General features: G+C 44.0%; 1 protein-coding gene, 2 long non-coding RNA genes and 1 pseudogene across 3 annotated transcripts in view; 3 read left to right on the forward strand and 1 right to left on the reverse strand.

Annotated features, from left to right (window-relative positions):
- Window positions 1–505: 505 nt before the first annotated feature.
- Window positions 506–1,339, forward strand: LOC142892594 (zinc-binding protein A33-like; annotated as a pseudogene).
- A 148-nt stretch (window positions 1,340–1,487) lies between these two features.
- LOC142892575 (uncharacterized) overlaps window positions 1,488–15,495 on the forward strand; it is an 80,765-nt gene continuing 66,757 nt past the window's right edge. The window contains exon 1 of the long non-coding RNA XR_012927456.1: window positions 1,488–2,099. This is a non-coding gene — a long non-coding RNA (uncharacterized LOC142892575). The remainder of the gene's footprint in view (window positions 2,100–15,495) is intronic.
- LOC142892596 (uncharacterized) lies at window positions 9,908–10,609 on the reverse strand. Its single transcript, XR_012927465.1, has 2 exons — window positions 10,534–10,609; window positions 9,908–10,149 (listed from the first exon to the last, which is right to left on the reverse strand). It is a non-coding gene; the product is annotated as an uncharacterized LOC142892596 (long non-coding RNA).
- LOC142892585 (tripartite motif-containing protein 16-like) lies at window positions 11,492–13,725 on the forward strand. Its single transcript, XM_076032789.1, has one exon. The coding sequence runs from the start codon at window positions 11,492–11,494 to the stop codon at window positions 13,157–13,159; it is 1,668 nt and encodes a 555-aa protein (XP_075888904.1). The 3' UTR covers window positions 13,160–13,725.

A 15,495-nucleotide genomic window follows, 5' to 3' on the forward strand; every position in this document is an offset into this window, starting at 1 on the left:
CTCCTTCTGCTGAAAGTGATGGATGCGCGCCAGGATTGTACGCGGTCTTGTGCCGGTAGCCGGCTTCGGCTGGAGGGATCGGTGCGCCCGATCCACCATAACTGGATGCGGGAAATGTTCATCACCAAGCAACTTAGGGATTCGTTTGGAGACAAATTCAGTGGGTCTACCTTTCTCCTCATCCTCCGGTATCCCCACAAGTTTAATATTGTGTCTCCGGGAGCGAGCTTCCAAGTCAAGGACTTTAGTCTGGAGCTGAGCGTTGTGTTTCGTTAGCTCAGTGCATTTAGCCTCCAATTTTAGCATGCGGACGTCAAGGTCGCTCAGCGCTTGTTCTTGATTGGTCACACAAGTTTGAAGTTCAGCCTGTGAAGCTGCAAGCGCATGAAACTTGGCTTCAAATGCATCAAATCGTTCATTTATGCAGCGAAGGATTGATTCGGACATCTCTTTGCATATTTCTTTACACATAGCGTAGGTTTGGTCCGCACACTGAGTATCGAAGATGTCTTCTCTGTCCAGCACCATCACTGCTGTTGAGAAGGAGCTGCAGCAGAAGGACACCATGGTCTTCCTCAACAGTTATAAAGGCCTTCAGAGCAGAGCCAGAGACCAGTGCTCCCAGTCAGAGCCACAGCTGCCACAGCTGCTCCCAGGAGCACTGATCAACGTGGCCAAACACCTGGGCAACCTGTCCTTCAGTGTGGCAGAAGATGAAGGACCAGGTCAACTTCAGTCCAGTCATCCTGGACCCAAACACTGCAAACCTCTGGCTCCACCTGTCTGATGACCTGACCAGTGTGAGAAATAGAGGAGAAACACCTCAACAGCTTCCTGATAATCCAGAGAGACACACTAGACATCCCAGTGTTGTGGGTTCTGAAGGTTTCAGCTCAGGACAACACAGCTGGGAGGTGGAGGTGGGAGATCATCCTCGGTGGGCTATAGGTGTCGCTAAAGAGTCAGCTGACAGGAAGGGTGAGAGATCTGCCTCACCAAAATATGGACTCTGGTGTTTATCAATGGAAAATACACTGATGGTCTTGGTGACACTGTCACGGTGGAGAAGAGTGTGGAGAGACTCAGAGTCCAGCTGGACTTTGACCAGGGGAAGGTTTCCTTCTACGACGCTGTGGACCAGACTCACATCTCCACTCATGAAGACACTTTCACTGAGAAACTCTTCCCATTTTTCAGTGTTGGAAAGGCAGGAGATCAGAAAACTGCTGACATCAGGATGTGTGAGAGAAATTTTTCAGTGATGTTTGAGAAGGAGTTTCTTTCTGTTTTGGAATCAGATTCAGATTCAGATTCAGATGTATATTTCGATTTAGATTAAGATTTATTGGCACTTAGATCCACTGTTTAGGTGCATACATGTGAAATATTTAGGCCCGCAAGCTCCAGTACATTAAGAATTGCATAAACATGATGGATTTGACTCTTTGATCGAGTTTGAAAATGATTTGAAACCAGTTATGGACGATGGAAAAATGTCTTCAATCAATCATGTAGAAATGACAATGTTTGTTTTTTGTTTGTTTTTTGCTTTTATAAACCATTTTTTTGAGAAAAATGAAAAACCAAACTCACTCACATCAAAACTTAACATTTATCTTTCAGCCCTCAGAGGTTTTCTGAACTTCATCATTGACTTCAAAAACAATCAGATATCAACTTAGTTATTGATATTTGTAAACTGTAATTGTCTATTTTTGTTATTTAAACTAGTGAGAACACACGATTGGTCATGTTGGGAAGATTGTTTTAAAAATCAACTTCATCCTTATTGGATATTTTTTTCATCTTTGTGCTTCTTTGACTGTCAGAAATGTGACAGGGACCTCCTGATTCAACCGACTCATGATGAAGATGCTACATCAGATGTTTGCTGCAGATGTTGTTCTGTCATTACCAGCTGATATAAAATGTGTTGCATTAATACGTCTTGTGCAGCCGTGTCTGGAGGAAAACCTGTCGACAAAGTTTCACCTTCAAAAACAATGTTTTGTCAATAAATTTGCTCTGTTTTTGAGAGGTTCTGTCTCAATATACAAACAGCCTGCGTTGTGTAGCGTTGGTGCAAGGCATCATGGGAGGTGTAGTGATGTTTTTGGGGGAAGGTTGAGGGTTGATGAGAAGGTCGTTGCCCTTGGGTCACATTGATATTATGGGAATAGTCTGACATACATTGTAATATAATCATGTTATTTAGTGAAAGTCTCACCTTTTAACATTAAAATGTTGACGATTTTCCACAAAACTATCAAGTTAATTTGTAAAAGTTTCACTTTTTACATCAAACTCACGCTATTTCATGAAAGTTTTGTTTTGACGTGAAACCTTTCATGGAATTCCGTCATACTGAGCCCTGTTGTTTTTCCTCGCGTGGCAGTAAAGTGTTAATGAAAGGAGTCTCAAGAAATAAATACTCAAGTAAAGAACAGATACCTTGAAAAGAAAATCTACTTCAGATCAGTTAACAAAGACTTTCAGAATAAACTTGCAATCACAGATAATATGTTTACAATGTTTTAATGAATCAAAGTTGATTTTATTGTTTTTTGGAAACAGATTCGGGACCACTCCCACCCCCCCGGCCCCCCCACCTCCCCGCCCAGCATCATAACATTGTTATTGTTGATACTTCTTATTGTCATATTAGCATTTTCACTTTTCAATGAAGGTCAATGAGTGAGATGATCCCCACAGGAAGTCACCTGTGTCCAGTTCAATCAGGAGGCCACAGTCATCCTGTCACTTCCAACCATGTTATTCTACCTGCCTGTCACTATTGCACCACTCATTTAATGATGTGGATTAACTCTGTGTTTGTGGCGCTCATACAGTCTCTCACTGCATCCAGATGAAACTCAGTTTGTGTTTTGATTTTGTCATTTTTTTCAAAATGTTTTGAAGCTGATGGAGTTTCCCAGTGAACGATGGTCAACCTCAAAGTACAAATACTCAGTGACCTCAGTAGATTCTTCAGGTATTCATACTTTACTGGAATATTTCCTCTAAATTCTGACTTATTATTATTAAAATTATATTAATACTGCTGCTGTTTCTCTTACCGCTGCTGTTACTGCAGTTCTTCCTCCAATGCAGCAGAGGGCGCTCCAACCATAGAATAGAACAGCAAGGAACACAAAATAGAACGCAATAGAAGCCTTTATTAATCCCACATTGGGGACATTTTAATCATAACAGCAACGATATAAAGCAAAGAGAAGTCAAACTATATGAATCAAAAAGACATCAAGGCTCTCTGCTATCTGCCATCTGCCACTTTGCAGATAGCCGATGCCTATCCAGAGCCCACCGCATCCTGTCCGACCCCACCCATGAAAAAAATGAAATAAATACATACAACTGTGATATCTGAAGTAGAATATACTCTGCAGTCTACTAAAGTACTTTACACCAACATATCAGAGTGAAATGAACATTTTGCAAAGACAAACCACCCGTCAATCATCTTCCAGCAGGTTTTAACAGCTAAAACTCTCCCAGAAATCTCACCCATCAATTCTTTCTCTTCTTTTGACACTTGCTATTTTCCACCATATTCATTTGGTTCAGTACTAAGAAGGCAGGATGATACTGCAATATTCTCTGAAACTACAGTATCCCCCTCAGACGCTCGTGTGGGCTCAAAAACTTTTAAAAACAGTTACCTCTCCTGGAAACCAAATTATTTTGCCTTCACTCTTCTGTCTTTCTTTCTTTCTTTCATTTCTTCCTTGTGCTCCTGAAAACACGCTCCACTACTCTCACTTTACACGGACAAATACTGTTGCTCTCTGGCGCCCTCTTTTGTTCTGGCCTTCACACGTCCATTGAGTGAAGCAGTGCAGCGCTTTGCATCGTTTGTGTATCAGTGTTTTTAATCAGCTGATATGTAAAATGACATTTGGTGTGAGGTGTGACGTCATCGGAGGGAAAAACAGCTGGATATTAATGACAGAAGGGTCGTAGTACTTTGAGTACTTTGACTTGCCATGTTAAAATACTGCATGTGCTCAGCTGTTACTGTGTGAAATCCACAGGTGGGGATTTATTCTCTTGTTTCTTCCATCAGTGCATATTCTGCTTATGTATTATATGTATTATCTTAATGATGAGAAAACGATAAATAAAGCTCTGTCATTATCATTGAAGGTTCTTTTATATATATATATATATATATGTATATATATATATATATATATATATATATATATATATATATATATATATATATATATATGTATATGTACAGCGCCTTGCAAAAGTATTCACCCCCCCCCTTTGCTTTTTTCTATTTTGTTAGATTTCAGCCTGTAATTTAAATGTTTTTCATCTGAAGATTTCGTGAGATGGAAATGCACAAAGTAATCTAAGTTGGTGAAGTGAAATGAGAAAAAAATATATAAAAAGAATAATTTAAAGAAATAAAAAAGTGGAAATTGGCATGTGCATATGTATTCACCCCCCTGAAGTCAGTACTTTTTAGAGCCACCTTTTGCAGCAATTACTGCTGTAAATCTCTTCTGATAGGTCTCTATGAGCTTGCGACATCTTTCAACTGGGATTTTTGCCCATTCCTCATGGCAAAACTTCTCCAGCTCCTCCAAGTTGGATGGTTTCCGCTTGTGAACGGCAGTCTTCAAGTCAAACCAGAGATTTTCAATCGGATTGAGGTCCGGGCTTTGACTAGGCCATTCTAGCACATTTAACTTCTTCTCCTTAAACCATTCATGCGTAGCTTTAGCAGTATGCTTCGGGTCATTGTCCTGCTGGAAAGTGAACCTCCGTCCCAGTCACAAATCACAGGTGGACTGGAACAGGTTTTTCTCCAGAATGTCCCTGTATTTAGCACCATCCATCTTCCCCTCTAAGCGGACCAATTTCCCCGTCCCTGCTGCTGCAAAACATCCTTATAGCATGATGCTGCCACCGCCATGTTTCACTGTGGGGACAGTGTTCTTGGGGTGATGGGAAGTGTTGGGTTGCTGCCAGACATAGCATTTACCTTTGTGGCCAAAAAGTTCAATTTTAGTCTCATCTGACCAGATCACCTTCTGCCATACAATAAGGGGGTTGTCCACATGCTTTTTGGCAAATTCAAAACGTGCCTTCTTATTTTTAACACTGACAGGTATTCACTGGCCACTCTTCCATAAAGCCCAGCTCTATGGAGTGTACGGCATATTGTGGTTCTATGGACAGACACACCAGTGTTTGCTGTAGAACTCTGCAGCTCCTTCAGGGTTACCTTTGATCTCTGTGTTGCCTCTCTGATCAATGTCCTCTTTGTTGTCTGTGAGTTTTGGTGGTCGGCCCTGTCTTGGCAGGTTTGTTGTGGTCCCGTGTTGTTTCCATTTGGCAATTATAGATTTGATGGTGCTCCGGGGGATCATCAAAGATGTAGATATTTTTTTGTAACCCAGTCCTGACTTGTATCTCTCTATAAATTTGTCCCTGACTTGTTTGGAGAGCTCCTTGGTCTTCATGATGTGATTCTTCTTGCTAAGTAGAGTTGCAGCCCATTGGGGCCTCTCAGAGAAGGTGTGTTTATACTGACACATCATGTGATACTTTGGCCCTGTTTTCACTTGGTCACTTGTAACTGTTTTGCGTGATTGGATCACGAGAACGGCTCTCGCAGCATCTGTTCGCACTTAGCCGTTAACATGCGTCTCGAGCGTGCCATTTGTGATCGCATCACCCCCCCTTGTTTTGGCTTCTTGTTTGTAACTTTATAATGACGACGCCAGAAGTTGGGGCGCCGACCAAGTACGTACACGGGAGAGGTGAGTGGAGTAGGCGGTCGTTAATGTGGACTGAGCTCGCATTCTGTTCGCACGTCCGTGACGAATGCGTTTTTATCACCAAAACCACCTCGGGAATCGGATGACAAAACGGATTTGGACTGTTTGCACTTGGTCATTTCATGCGTTTTTTATATCTGATCAGCAAAAAACGCATGAAATGACCAAGTGCAAACAGGGCCTTAGATTGAACACAAGTGGACTTCATTGAACTAATTCTGTGACTTGTGAAGGTAATGGATTGCACGAGCACTTTTTAAGGGGCTTCATAGCAAAGGGGGTGAATATATGCACATGCCAATTTCCACAGTTTTATTTCTTTAAATTATTCTTTTATATATTTTTTTTCTCATTTCACCTCACCAACTTAGATTACTTTATGCAGATCCATCTCACGAAATATTCAGATGAAAAACATTTAAATTACAGGCTTAAATCGAACAAAATAGATAAAAGCAAAGGGGGGTGAATACTTTTGCAAGGCGCTGTATATATATATATATTTTATATATATATGCATATATATATACATACATGTATATATATGTGTGTGTACAATGTGATATATATATATAATTCAAATATAAAAATACAGACATACACATAAGTATATGAGGTATATCAATATAAACACGTAGATATGAATAGATGTGTCTTATACATCAACTATTCTAAAATTGAAATAGGCTTGAATGTTAAGTGGTGGGGTGGTATAGCTGCTGTTTGAGAGGGCAAGAGTCCAAAATTGCACATGATCTGTGGCTAAAGCTGGCAGCAAAGATGAAGCGATGGCACCTCCTCCGGCTCCCAGTGTCGTGGTCATCACCTGCCAGGGACACACAAAGACTGCAGCAGTATCGTATCAGTGCACATAATGGGTAGTTCAGGTGGAGAGGAAAAAGTGAGTGTGAATACACTGTTAAATTATTTCACAGTCTAATGCAGTGGAAAAAATGCTGCATATTTCTGCGATTAATTGGAAATGAAAATATTATTCCTGTTTAGGTTGTCCAACACTGATCAGTGCTTATCTCAGTGTTTCTCAACTGGAGGGTTGCGAGCCAAAAGTGGGCTGTGGCCTCGTGGCAGGGCTGGATTAAGGATACAGAGGCAGTGTTTCTGTTACAACGCCCCCTGAAAACACTGTTAACCACACCACAAATAGGATCCACCTGCTAGTAACATTGTCACATTCATAGCCAGGTTGTACCTGTTACATTAAAATCACCAGACCCTATACATTTCTAATATACACATGCAAAAGAGGCTGAGTGAGACTTTCCCCTAATTTCTGTCCAGTTCACCGGCAAGTTGGAGATTTTTGTAATACATTTTACATCATGGCACTTTGTATTGTAATGTTTTCTCCCTGCCACCAGATGTCAGTAGCCTCCATGTATTTTTACCAGCAGTGTCAAGTCACTGGACAATCTGTCGCTGATCGAGCTCAACCTGGACAGAGCGGAGGTCTCTGCGCATTTTAGCAATGAACACTCGTCGGTATGCCTCAACTAGTCCTTCCCAATCTAACGGTTGTGTGTGTTGACTGGTCTCAGGGATGACCCAGGGACTATGTTTCCATCTTTTATTTACTGCAGAAGACAATAAAACACATGTTAACAGTCTTCTGGCCTGTCTCCCTGCACCTCTTGTTCCCCTCGTACATACAACACGGAATTGTGAGGGATTGACTCGCTGTTGATTATCTCTGAATATACATCACAATATGCAATTTACAATATATTGTGATGCAGTTCACTTGGAAACAGCAAGAAAAACAGACAGAAAAGAACGTATATTTAAAGGTCCCATATTATGCCACTTTTCCACATATAAAATAGTTCTCTAATGTGTAAAAGGCCTGTCTGTGACCTGTGTCTTTCATCAAACCATATCCCCAGTAGTTTAAAGTGCTGCACCTTCTCCAAACCCTGATGATATCATTTGAACTGAACCTCCTTCCCAATTCTTTTCCTTGTAAAAATCATTGCTTTGCTTTTATCAACTGAAAATCTCAATGCCCAGCTATTGGCCCATTTCTCTACTTTTAAAATAGCTTCTGGCATTTTTTGTAGCCCATCATCTGCAAACAAAGAACAGCCCATCCCCTGTTGCACTTGTGAAAATACTTCATTAATCATGACTGAGAATAATAATGGACTCACAATCCTCCCTTGTGGCGTTCCATTCTCCAGCCTAACACTTTCTGAGTACTCATTTCCTGCTCTAACTTGTATCTTTCATGGTGTCCAGAACACGGGAAGCATTGCAGTACAGAGAATCCAGAGATCCAAAGGTGGCATCAGCTGGTATCCAGTTGCGAACAGGCAGGAAATGGAGTGCAGGCAAAGCCCTGGTCGTGGCTGAGTCTTGACTGAGGCAGAAAGAACTGGTGGGGTCCATTGCGACAGGGCATGCAGGCATTGGCTACTTCCCGTCGACCAGGGTTGATAAGGCCCAAGGCAAGGAGCGCCAACATCTGATCCAGGAGGAAGTGCGGGCAGGCGTGGAGGAAGGACAAGCCAGCAGGATGGTGGGAATGGTGCAACAAGGAGCATGGACTAAATGGGAGAATGTTCTGCAACGGAAAATCACCTGGTCCAACATCTGGAAAGCAGACTTCCATCGCACCAGGTTTTTAGTCCAGGCTGTTTATGATGTCCTTCCAAGCCCAGCAAACCTCCACGTCTGGGGCAAAACGGAGACACCATCTTGTCCCCGCTGTTCAGGACGGGGCTCCCTGGAACACCTACTCAGCAGCTGCCCAAAAGCCCTTGGAGACGGGCGCTATCGCTGGCGCCACGACCAGGTGCTTCGGGCAGTTGCTGACAGCATCGCCTCCACCATCAACACCAGCAAAGGCCAACACAGACCACAAGCCATAACATTCCACAGAGCTGGAGAGAAGCCCAACAGACCACCACAGACAAAGTCTGGCCTCCTCACCTCCGCTAACGACTGGCAACTGGAAGTGGACCTGGGCAGACAGAGGAAGTTCCCTCCCAGGATAACATCAACCAGGCTTCGCCCAGATATGATCATTGTCTCCGATATCACCAAGCAGCTGATCATTCTGGAGCTCACTGTGCCATGGGAAGAACGCATGGATGAGGCCAATGAGAGGAAGCGTGCCAAGTACCAGGAGCTGGTGGAAGAGTGCAGGAGGAAAGGCTGGAAAACAATCTGTGAGCCTCTGAAGGTGGGCTGCTGGGGTTTCGCAAGGGCGTTCACTCTGCAGAGTGTTCACACAGCTAGGACTCGTCGGGGAGGCGAAACGGAAGGCAATCAGATCTGCAACTGAAGCCGCAGAGAAAGCCACAAGATGGCTTTGGATAAAGAGGGCAGAAACGTGGGCAAGCGCTGCTGGGACGCAGGCCGGGGATTGATCACCCTGGCCGGGTCGCCTGGGCTGAGGGGGTCTGATGTTGAAATACCCAAAACCCCCGATGATCCCGGGATACAACATCACTGATGATGTGCCCCAGCGCATCCGCAAGATGTATCTTTCACCTTTCTAACTTGTAGAACATTTTTTATCCATTGCTCCATCTTCCTTCTTACCCCCATTTTAAAAAGTTTCATTAGCAGCCCTTCTTTCCATAACATATCATATGCTTTTTCAATATGAAAAAAACTACTCTCACACTTTCTGTATTAATCTGTGCTTTTCTTATTTCATGCTCTAAGCACAGCAGCAGGGGCGGCGCTTGCGGACAGGCAAGCCAGGGAGTTGCTTGGGGCCCCGGCCCCTAGGGGGGCCCCCTAGGGCTGCCAAAATGTACACCACAGCAACGACAACAATGCGCAATTTGCAATGACATGACACCGCAGCAGCAGACCCCCCTTGTAGGACCCCGCCCCATCTGCCTTCAGCCTGCACCTGAACACGTACCGCGCGACAAGCGATACTGGTCACGTCACACTTTTGGTTACAGTTTGCAAACTTGCCAAAAACTTGCTTGTGCAGACAACACGAAGAGGAGTTATGGTGGGAAATAGCGCCGAAGTCCCGCGGACCTGCGGAAGTATCTTCGCGACTCTGTCTCTCCATGCGATGCAGGCAAACTACCTTCGCGATCGACCGGCAGATCGCGTAATTTATGACTGCCTCACGCGGGCTGGAAAGGGACACAAAGCGGGCCAGATGTGGCCCGCGGGCCGTACTTTGCCCAGGTCTGCTGTAGGGGCTAACACAGCTAACTAAGGTAACAATTAAGCCATGATGAATCCAATGAAGGCAGGCAGACTGACAGTCAAAGAATAATAATAATAGCCTAATGATAATAATCCTAATAAATTGCTTGTATGAAAAGCTATACATTTTTTATTTCATCTGACAATATTTCATTCATTCATTCATCTTCTATACCCGCTTATTCCTATTCAGGGTCACGGGGGTCTGCTGGAGCCTATCCCAGCTGTCTTAGGGCGAAGGCAGGGTGACACCCTGGACAAGTCGCCAGTTCATCGCAGGGCCACATAGAGACAAACAACCATTCACACTCACATGCACACCTACGGACAATTTAGAACGTTCAATTGACCTCACATGCATGTTTTTGGAGTGTGGGAGGAAGCCGGAGAACCCGGAGAGAACCCATGCAGACACAGGGAGAACATGCAAACTCCACACAGAAAGGTCCCAGGGCCAGGCCCCGGAATCAAACCCACGACCTTCTTGCTGTGAGGCGGCAGCGCTAACCACTGCACCACCGACTATCTGACAATATTTATTTCCACTATTTTATTTCCACCATTTAAATGTTTCATATGATATATTGTGGCATTTTTTTCTTTTGATTTGACCTGAACTATTCTATTTACTCAGGTTAACATTTTTTTTTGTATTTAAAGTTCAGATACTTTGCATTGCACTTTTGTAATAAAGAAAAGTTCATATATACATATATATATATATATATATATATATATATATATATACATATATATATATATGTATATATATATATATATATATATATATATATATATATATACATATATATATATATATACATATATATACATATATATATATATATATATATATATATATGTATATATACATCACAGCCAATCAGGTACCACCTTTAGTTCCTCCAAACGTGGTTCACCGGAAGGCCATGCTGCAATAAATTCCAATTGTCCTGGTGAAAAACATTAGGTCCAGATGTGGCACTACACAGTGATTGTTCAACATAGTTGGCATCTGGCTTTGTTGTTGTCGCCCACATGAAAATGTTTCCACACGGCTGACTTGACTCCTTGCTGCTGGCGTGTTGCAGTCAGTTTAGCGTGAACAGCCATAAACTGGCATCGGTGTGGTGGTGTCAGTACATATTGTACGAGTATGAGTAGAGTACAAGACCATGGATTTGGTAGCGATCCTCCATATCAGTAACGCCATCAGAGCATTCTGAACACACACACACACACACACACACACACACACACACACACACACACCCCGACACTCCTCTTCCCGGAATGAGTCAGGAGGTTAGAATCCCCGCCCCCTGTGCTCCCTGCAGCCAATTACAGCCCTGACTGGTTGTTTCCTCCCCCTCAAGTCAAACTGGTTTCGTTTCTCAGGAAATGAAAGCCAGTCAGTCAGTCAGTCAGTTAGTCAGCCAGTCAGTCAGCCAGTCAGTCAGTGAGTGTCTCTCAGAGGTGAAATGGCTCAGGCAGCAGCTCAGCTGGACCCACAAACCTTCTCTTGTTCACTCTGTCTGGATCTTCTCAAGGATCCAGTGACCACTTCCTGTGGACACAGCTACTGCAGGAAGTGTCTCCAACACCACTGGGATGCAGAGGAGGAGAGGAGAGTCTACAGCTGCCCTCAGTGTAGGAGGACCTTCACACCAAGGCCTGTCCTGGAGAAGAACACCATGTTAGCAGCTCTAGTGGAGACCCTGGAGAAGACTGGACTCCAAGATGCTCCTGCTGATCACTGCTATGCTGGAGCAGGAGATGTGGCCTGTGATGTCTGCACTGGGAGGAAACTGAAGGCCCTCAAGTCCTGTCTGGTCTGTCGGGCCTCCTACTGTGACTCTCACCTCCAGCGTCATCGTGATGTTCCTCCCTTACAGAGACACAAGCTGGTGGAACCCAGCCAGCAGCTCCAGGAGAACATCTGCCCTCGTCACGATGAGGTGATGAAGATATTCTGCCGCACTGATCAGAAGATCATCTGTGGTTTATGCTGTGTGGATGATCATAAAGGTCACGACACAGTGGCAGCAGCAACGGAGAGGACTGAGAGGCAGAGAGAGCTGGAGGAGACCAGGCAGAAGATCCAGCAGAAGATCCAGCACACAGAGGAAGACCTGAAGGTGCTTCAGAAGGAGGTGGAGTCCATCAACGGCTCTGCTGATAAAGCAGTGAAGGACAGTGAGAAGATCCTCACCCAGATGATCCGTCTGCTGGAGAAAAGACGCTCTGAGGTGCAGCAGCAGGTCAGATCCACACAGGGGGCAGCAGTGAGTGGAGTCAAAGAGCTTGAGAAGAAGCTGGAGCAGGAGATGATGGAGCTGAAGAGGAGAGACGCTGAGCTGGAGAAGATCTCACACACACTGGACCATAGCCAGTTTCTCCACAGCTTCTCCTCACTGCCAGCACTCAGTCCGTCTCCAGACTCCTCCAGCCAGGAGATCCGTCCTCTGAGATACTTTGAGGACGTGGCAGCAGCTGTGACCAAGCTGAGAGATGAAATACAACAAGTTCTGATGGAGACTCAGACAAACATCTCATGGACAGTGAGCAACGTTGATGTTCTACTGAAGGTACCAGAACCCAGGAGCAGAGAGGACTTCCTCAGATGTTCACCTCAAATCACTCTGGATCCAAACACAGTGAACAAACATCTGTTATTATCTGAGGAGAACAGAAAAGTGACATTCATGGAGGAAGTTCAGTCTTATTGTGATCATCCAGACAGATTCACTGACAGGGAGCAGGTCCTGAGTAGAGAAGGTCTGACTGGACGATGTTACTGGGAGGTGGAGTGGAGAGGGGGGGTTGGTGTAGCAGTGGCCTACAGGAACATCAGCAGAGCAGGAGGGTCAAATGGAAGTTTATTTGGATCCAATGACAAATCCTGGAGTTTATATTGTTACCCAGGTGTATATGTGTTTCGTCACAACAACATCAGGACTTACGTCTCAGGTCCTCAATCCTCCAGAGTGGGAGTGTACCTGGACCACAGAGCAGGTCTTCTGTCCTTCTACAGCGTCTCTGGAACCATGGAGCTCCTCCACAGAGTCCAGACCTCCTTCACTCAGCCACTACATGTTGGACTTCGTATTGTTGGTTTAAATTCTTCAGCTGAGTTGATGAAAGTGTGAATGAAGTCGTCAGAGAGACTCTAAGCTGAATTCTCACCTTTGATTCTTCATCTGTCTTCACGTTTGTTGCCCAGCGTCTCCGGCTGTCAATCACACGGTGGGCGGGGCCTGGACGCCACTTCCGGTTGGTGCTCCTGGTGACTGTTGTCCACCTGATGTTTGTCTCCACGGCTGCTGGCTGTTTGTGCCACGTTGTTTCTCTTCCTCTGCAGCCCATTCATCCCACAGATTAATAATGTGTCATTAGTCCACATGACAACTTTATTACTGTGGAAACACAGCTGAGGTCTGTTTCCACTCTGGACCTTTCCACCCTGACCTTTGACCTTTCAACAACTCATCCATCTGATCAACCTTCTGGCTGTTGATCCGTTTGTCAACAATCAGATGAATGCATGTAAATATTGTGAGAGAATTTTGTCTTTTGATTCTGCTTGTTGGCTCAATGTGACAATAGTCAATCAATAAGTCATGAAATATGCCATCAGTCTATATTGCACAACAATGTCAAGTCAATGATCAAGTGTTGAATTGAAGCAATAAAGCAACAAGACAATCCAGATAAAGTCTCTGCTTGTTGGCTCAATGTGACAATAGTCAATCAATAAGTCATGAAATATGCCATCAGTCTATACTGCACAACAATGTCAAGTCAATGATCAACTGTTGAATTGAAGCAATAAAGCAAAAAGAAAATCCAGATAAAGTCTCTGCTTGTTAGTAGATTTCTCTTCTGTCAAGATCTCCATGTATTCACCACAGACATTTAGAAAGTCCACACCATGAAGACAAGATCAAAGTTTCAAAAGCACATCAGTCAATGTGGGAAACAGCTGATATTTCTCTGGCATGAAGGAGGATGATGCCAAACACACGCACACACACACTCACCCTCTGACACACACACACACACACAGACACACACACACACACACACACACACACACACAGAACGGCAGATGAGTGCTGCAGTAACAGTCTGCTCCACTAGGGGGTAGCTGACTCCAGTCCTGCTGCAGCTCTGTTTCCACAGCAGCTGTTTGTTTCCTCCAGGTGTTAGTCGGGTCCCACCACAGGTGATGGAAAGTTCAGGTGACTCAACTCAACTAAACTTTATTTATAATGCACTTTAAACACAACCACAGCTGACACAAAGTGCTGTACATAAAAACATAAAAGCATAAAAACCAACAGTAAAACAATAAAAGCAATAAAACAAATACAGTCTCATGCTCACAGTTCCACGTTGTATAAATGAGGGTAAGTCATGTTAAAGGATGCTGCTGCGATTTATAGTTATTTTCCGTCAGTTGGAGTGCACCAGTCTCGTGTAAATACCGCTACTGTTGCACGTTTGTTTTATGTGAGTTTTAATTATTAATTTTAGTTTTTATTGACAATTTTCCCTTTGCACCGATTGTGCTGTGGCAGGCTGCTATGCGGCTAGCGCAGCAGAGACAACATGGCCGACTTGCCACCTTTTTTTTTCAATATTGTTGTTTTGCTCGTTGAGGGGAACAAGAGGTGCAGAGAAAGCCAGAAGACTGTCAAATGTCCTTTATTGTCTTCTGCAGGTACGTTTCCTTCGTTGAGTGAAGGTGTTTTTGCTGTTTTGTTTTGTTTTTTCCCCACATATTCATTGCCACTTTGTCCAGTAGGTGTCACTGTTCACCCGTCCATAACAGTTTGGGAGATTGCGTTAAATAGAAGTGCTTTTTTTTTTTTTTTTTAAATCTTTTTCTCTCAGTTTTCAAGTCAGCTGTATATTGTAATATATAACAACAAATTGCACAGTTCCGTGTTGTATAAATGAGGGGGAACAAGAGGTGCAGAGAAAGCCAAAAGACTGTCAAATGTCCTTGTCTTCTGCAGTGTGGGAAATTTACTTATTTTCTGAAACTTAGTGCTAGTGGGAAAACTTTGTGGGACATTAATATCTTGAACTTACTGCTTACTATCATGCAGCCGCTGAGTATGTTATGAGAGCCACTGCCATAGCCTTACGTGTGAGAATAGAAGTCGGCGCTAGGAGGACCCCGGTCATGCCCCCGCTGGCAGAAGGAGGATAAAGGACGACACCTTTGAAGGAGGGGGCGCGCTTCTCGATCCGGAGGGAGAAGAGAACGCTCGGAGCGCTGCGCATCATTTATTCAATTGTGGCTTAATACTGAACTTTTATTAAATTGTTAACTTTGACTGTTGGCCTCGTCTCCGTCATTGCGATCAACGAATGCGGGAGGGAACCAGGGAAAGGAGGCATCTTCCCTCAACACGACCCAGAAATGAAAAGAAGTTCAGCAGTGTATGCAATTGTCAAGCAACCAGAAGATCCCACA

The sequence above is a fragment of the Nelusetta ayraudi genome, unplaced genomic scaffold (genome assembly GCF_046127955.1).
Source record: "Nelusetta ayraudi isolate G7.1 ecotype Tasmania unplaced genomic scaffold, CSIRO-AGI_Nayr_v1 ptg000037l, whole genome shotgun sequence".
Lineage (NCBI taxonomy): Eukaryota > Metazoa > Chordata > Actinopteri > Tetraodontiformes > Monacanthidae > Nelusetta > Nelusetta ayraudi.

Excerpts from the sequence above, each read along its gene's own strand:
- LOC142892585 (XM_076032789.1), top strand. The coding sequence starts at position 11,492 with ATGGCTCAGGCAGCAGCTCAGCTGGACCCACAAACCTTCTCTTGTTCA.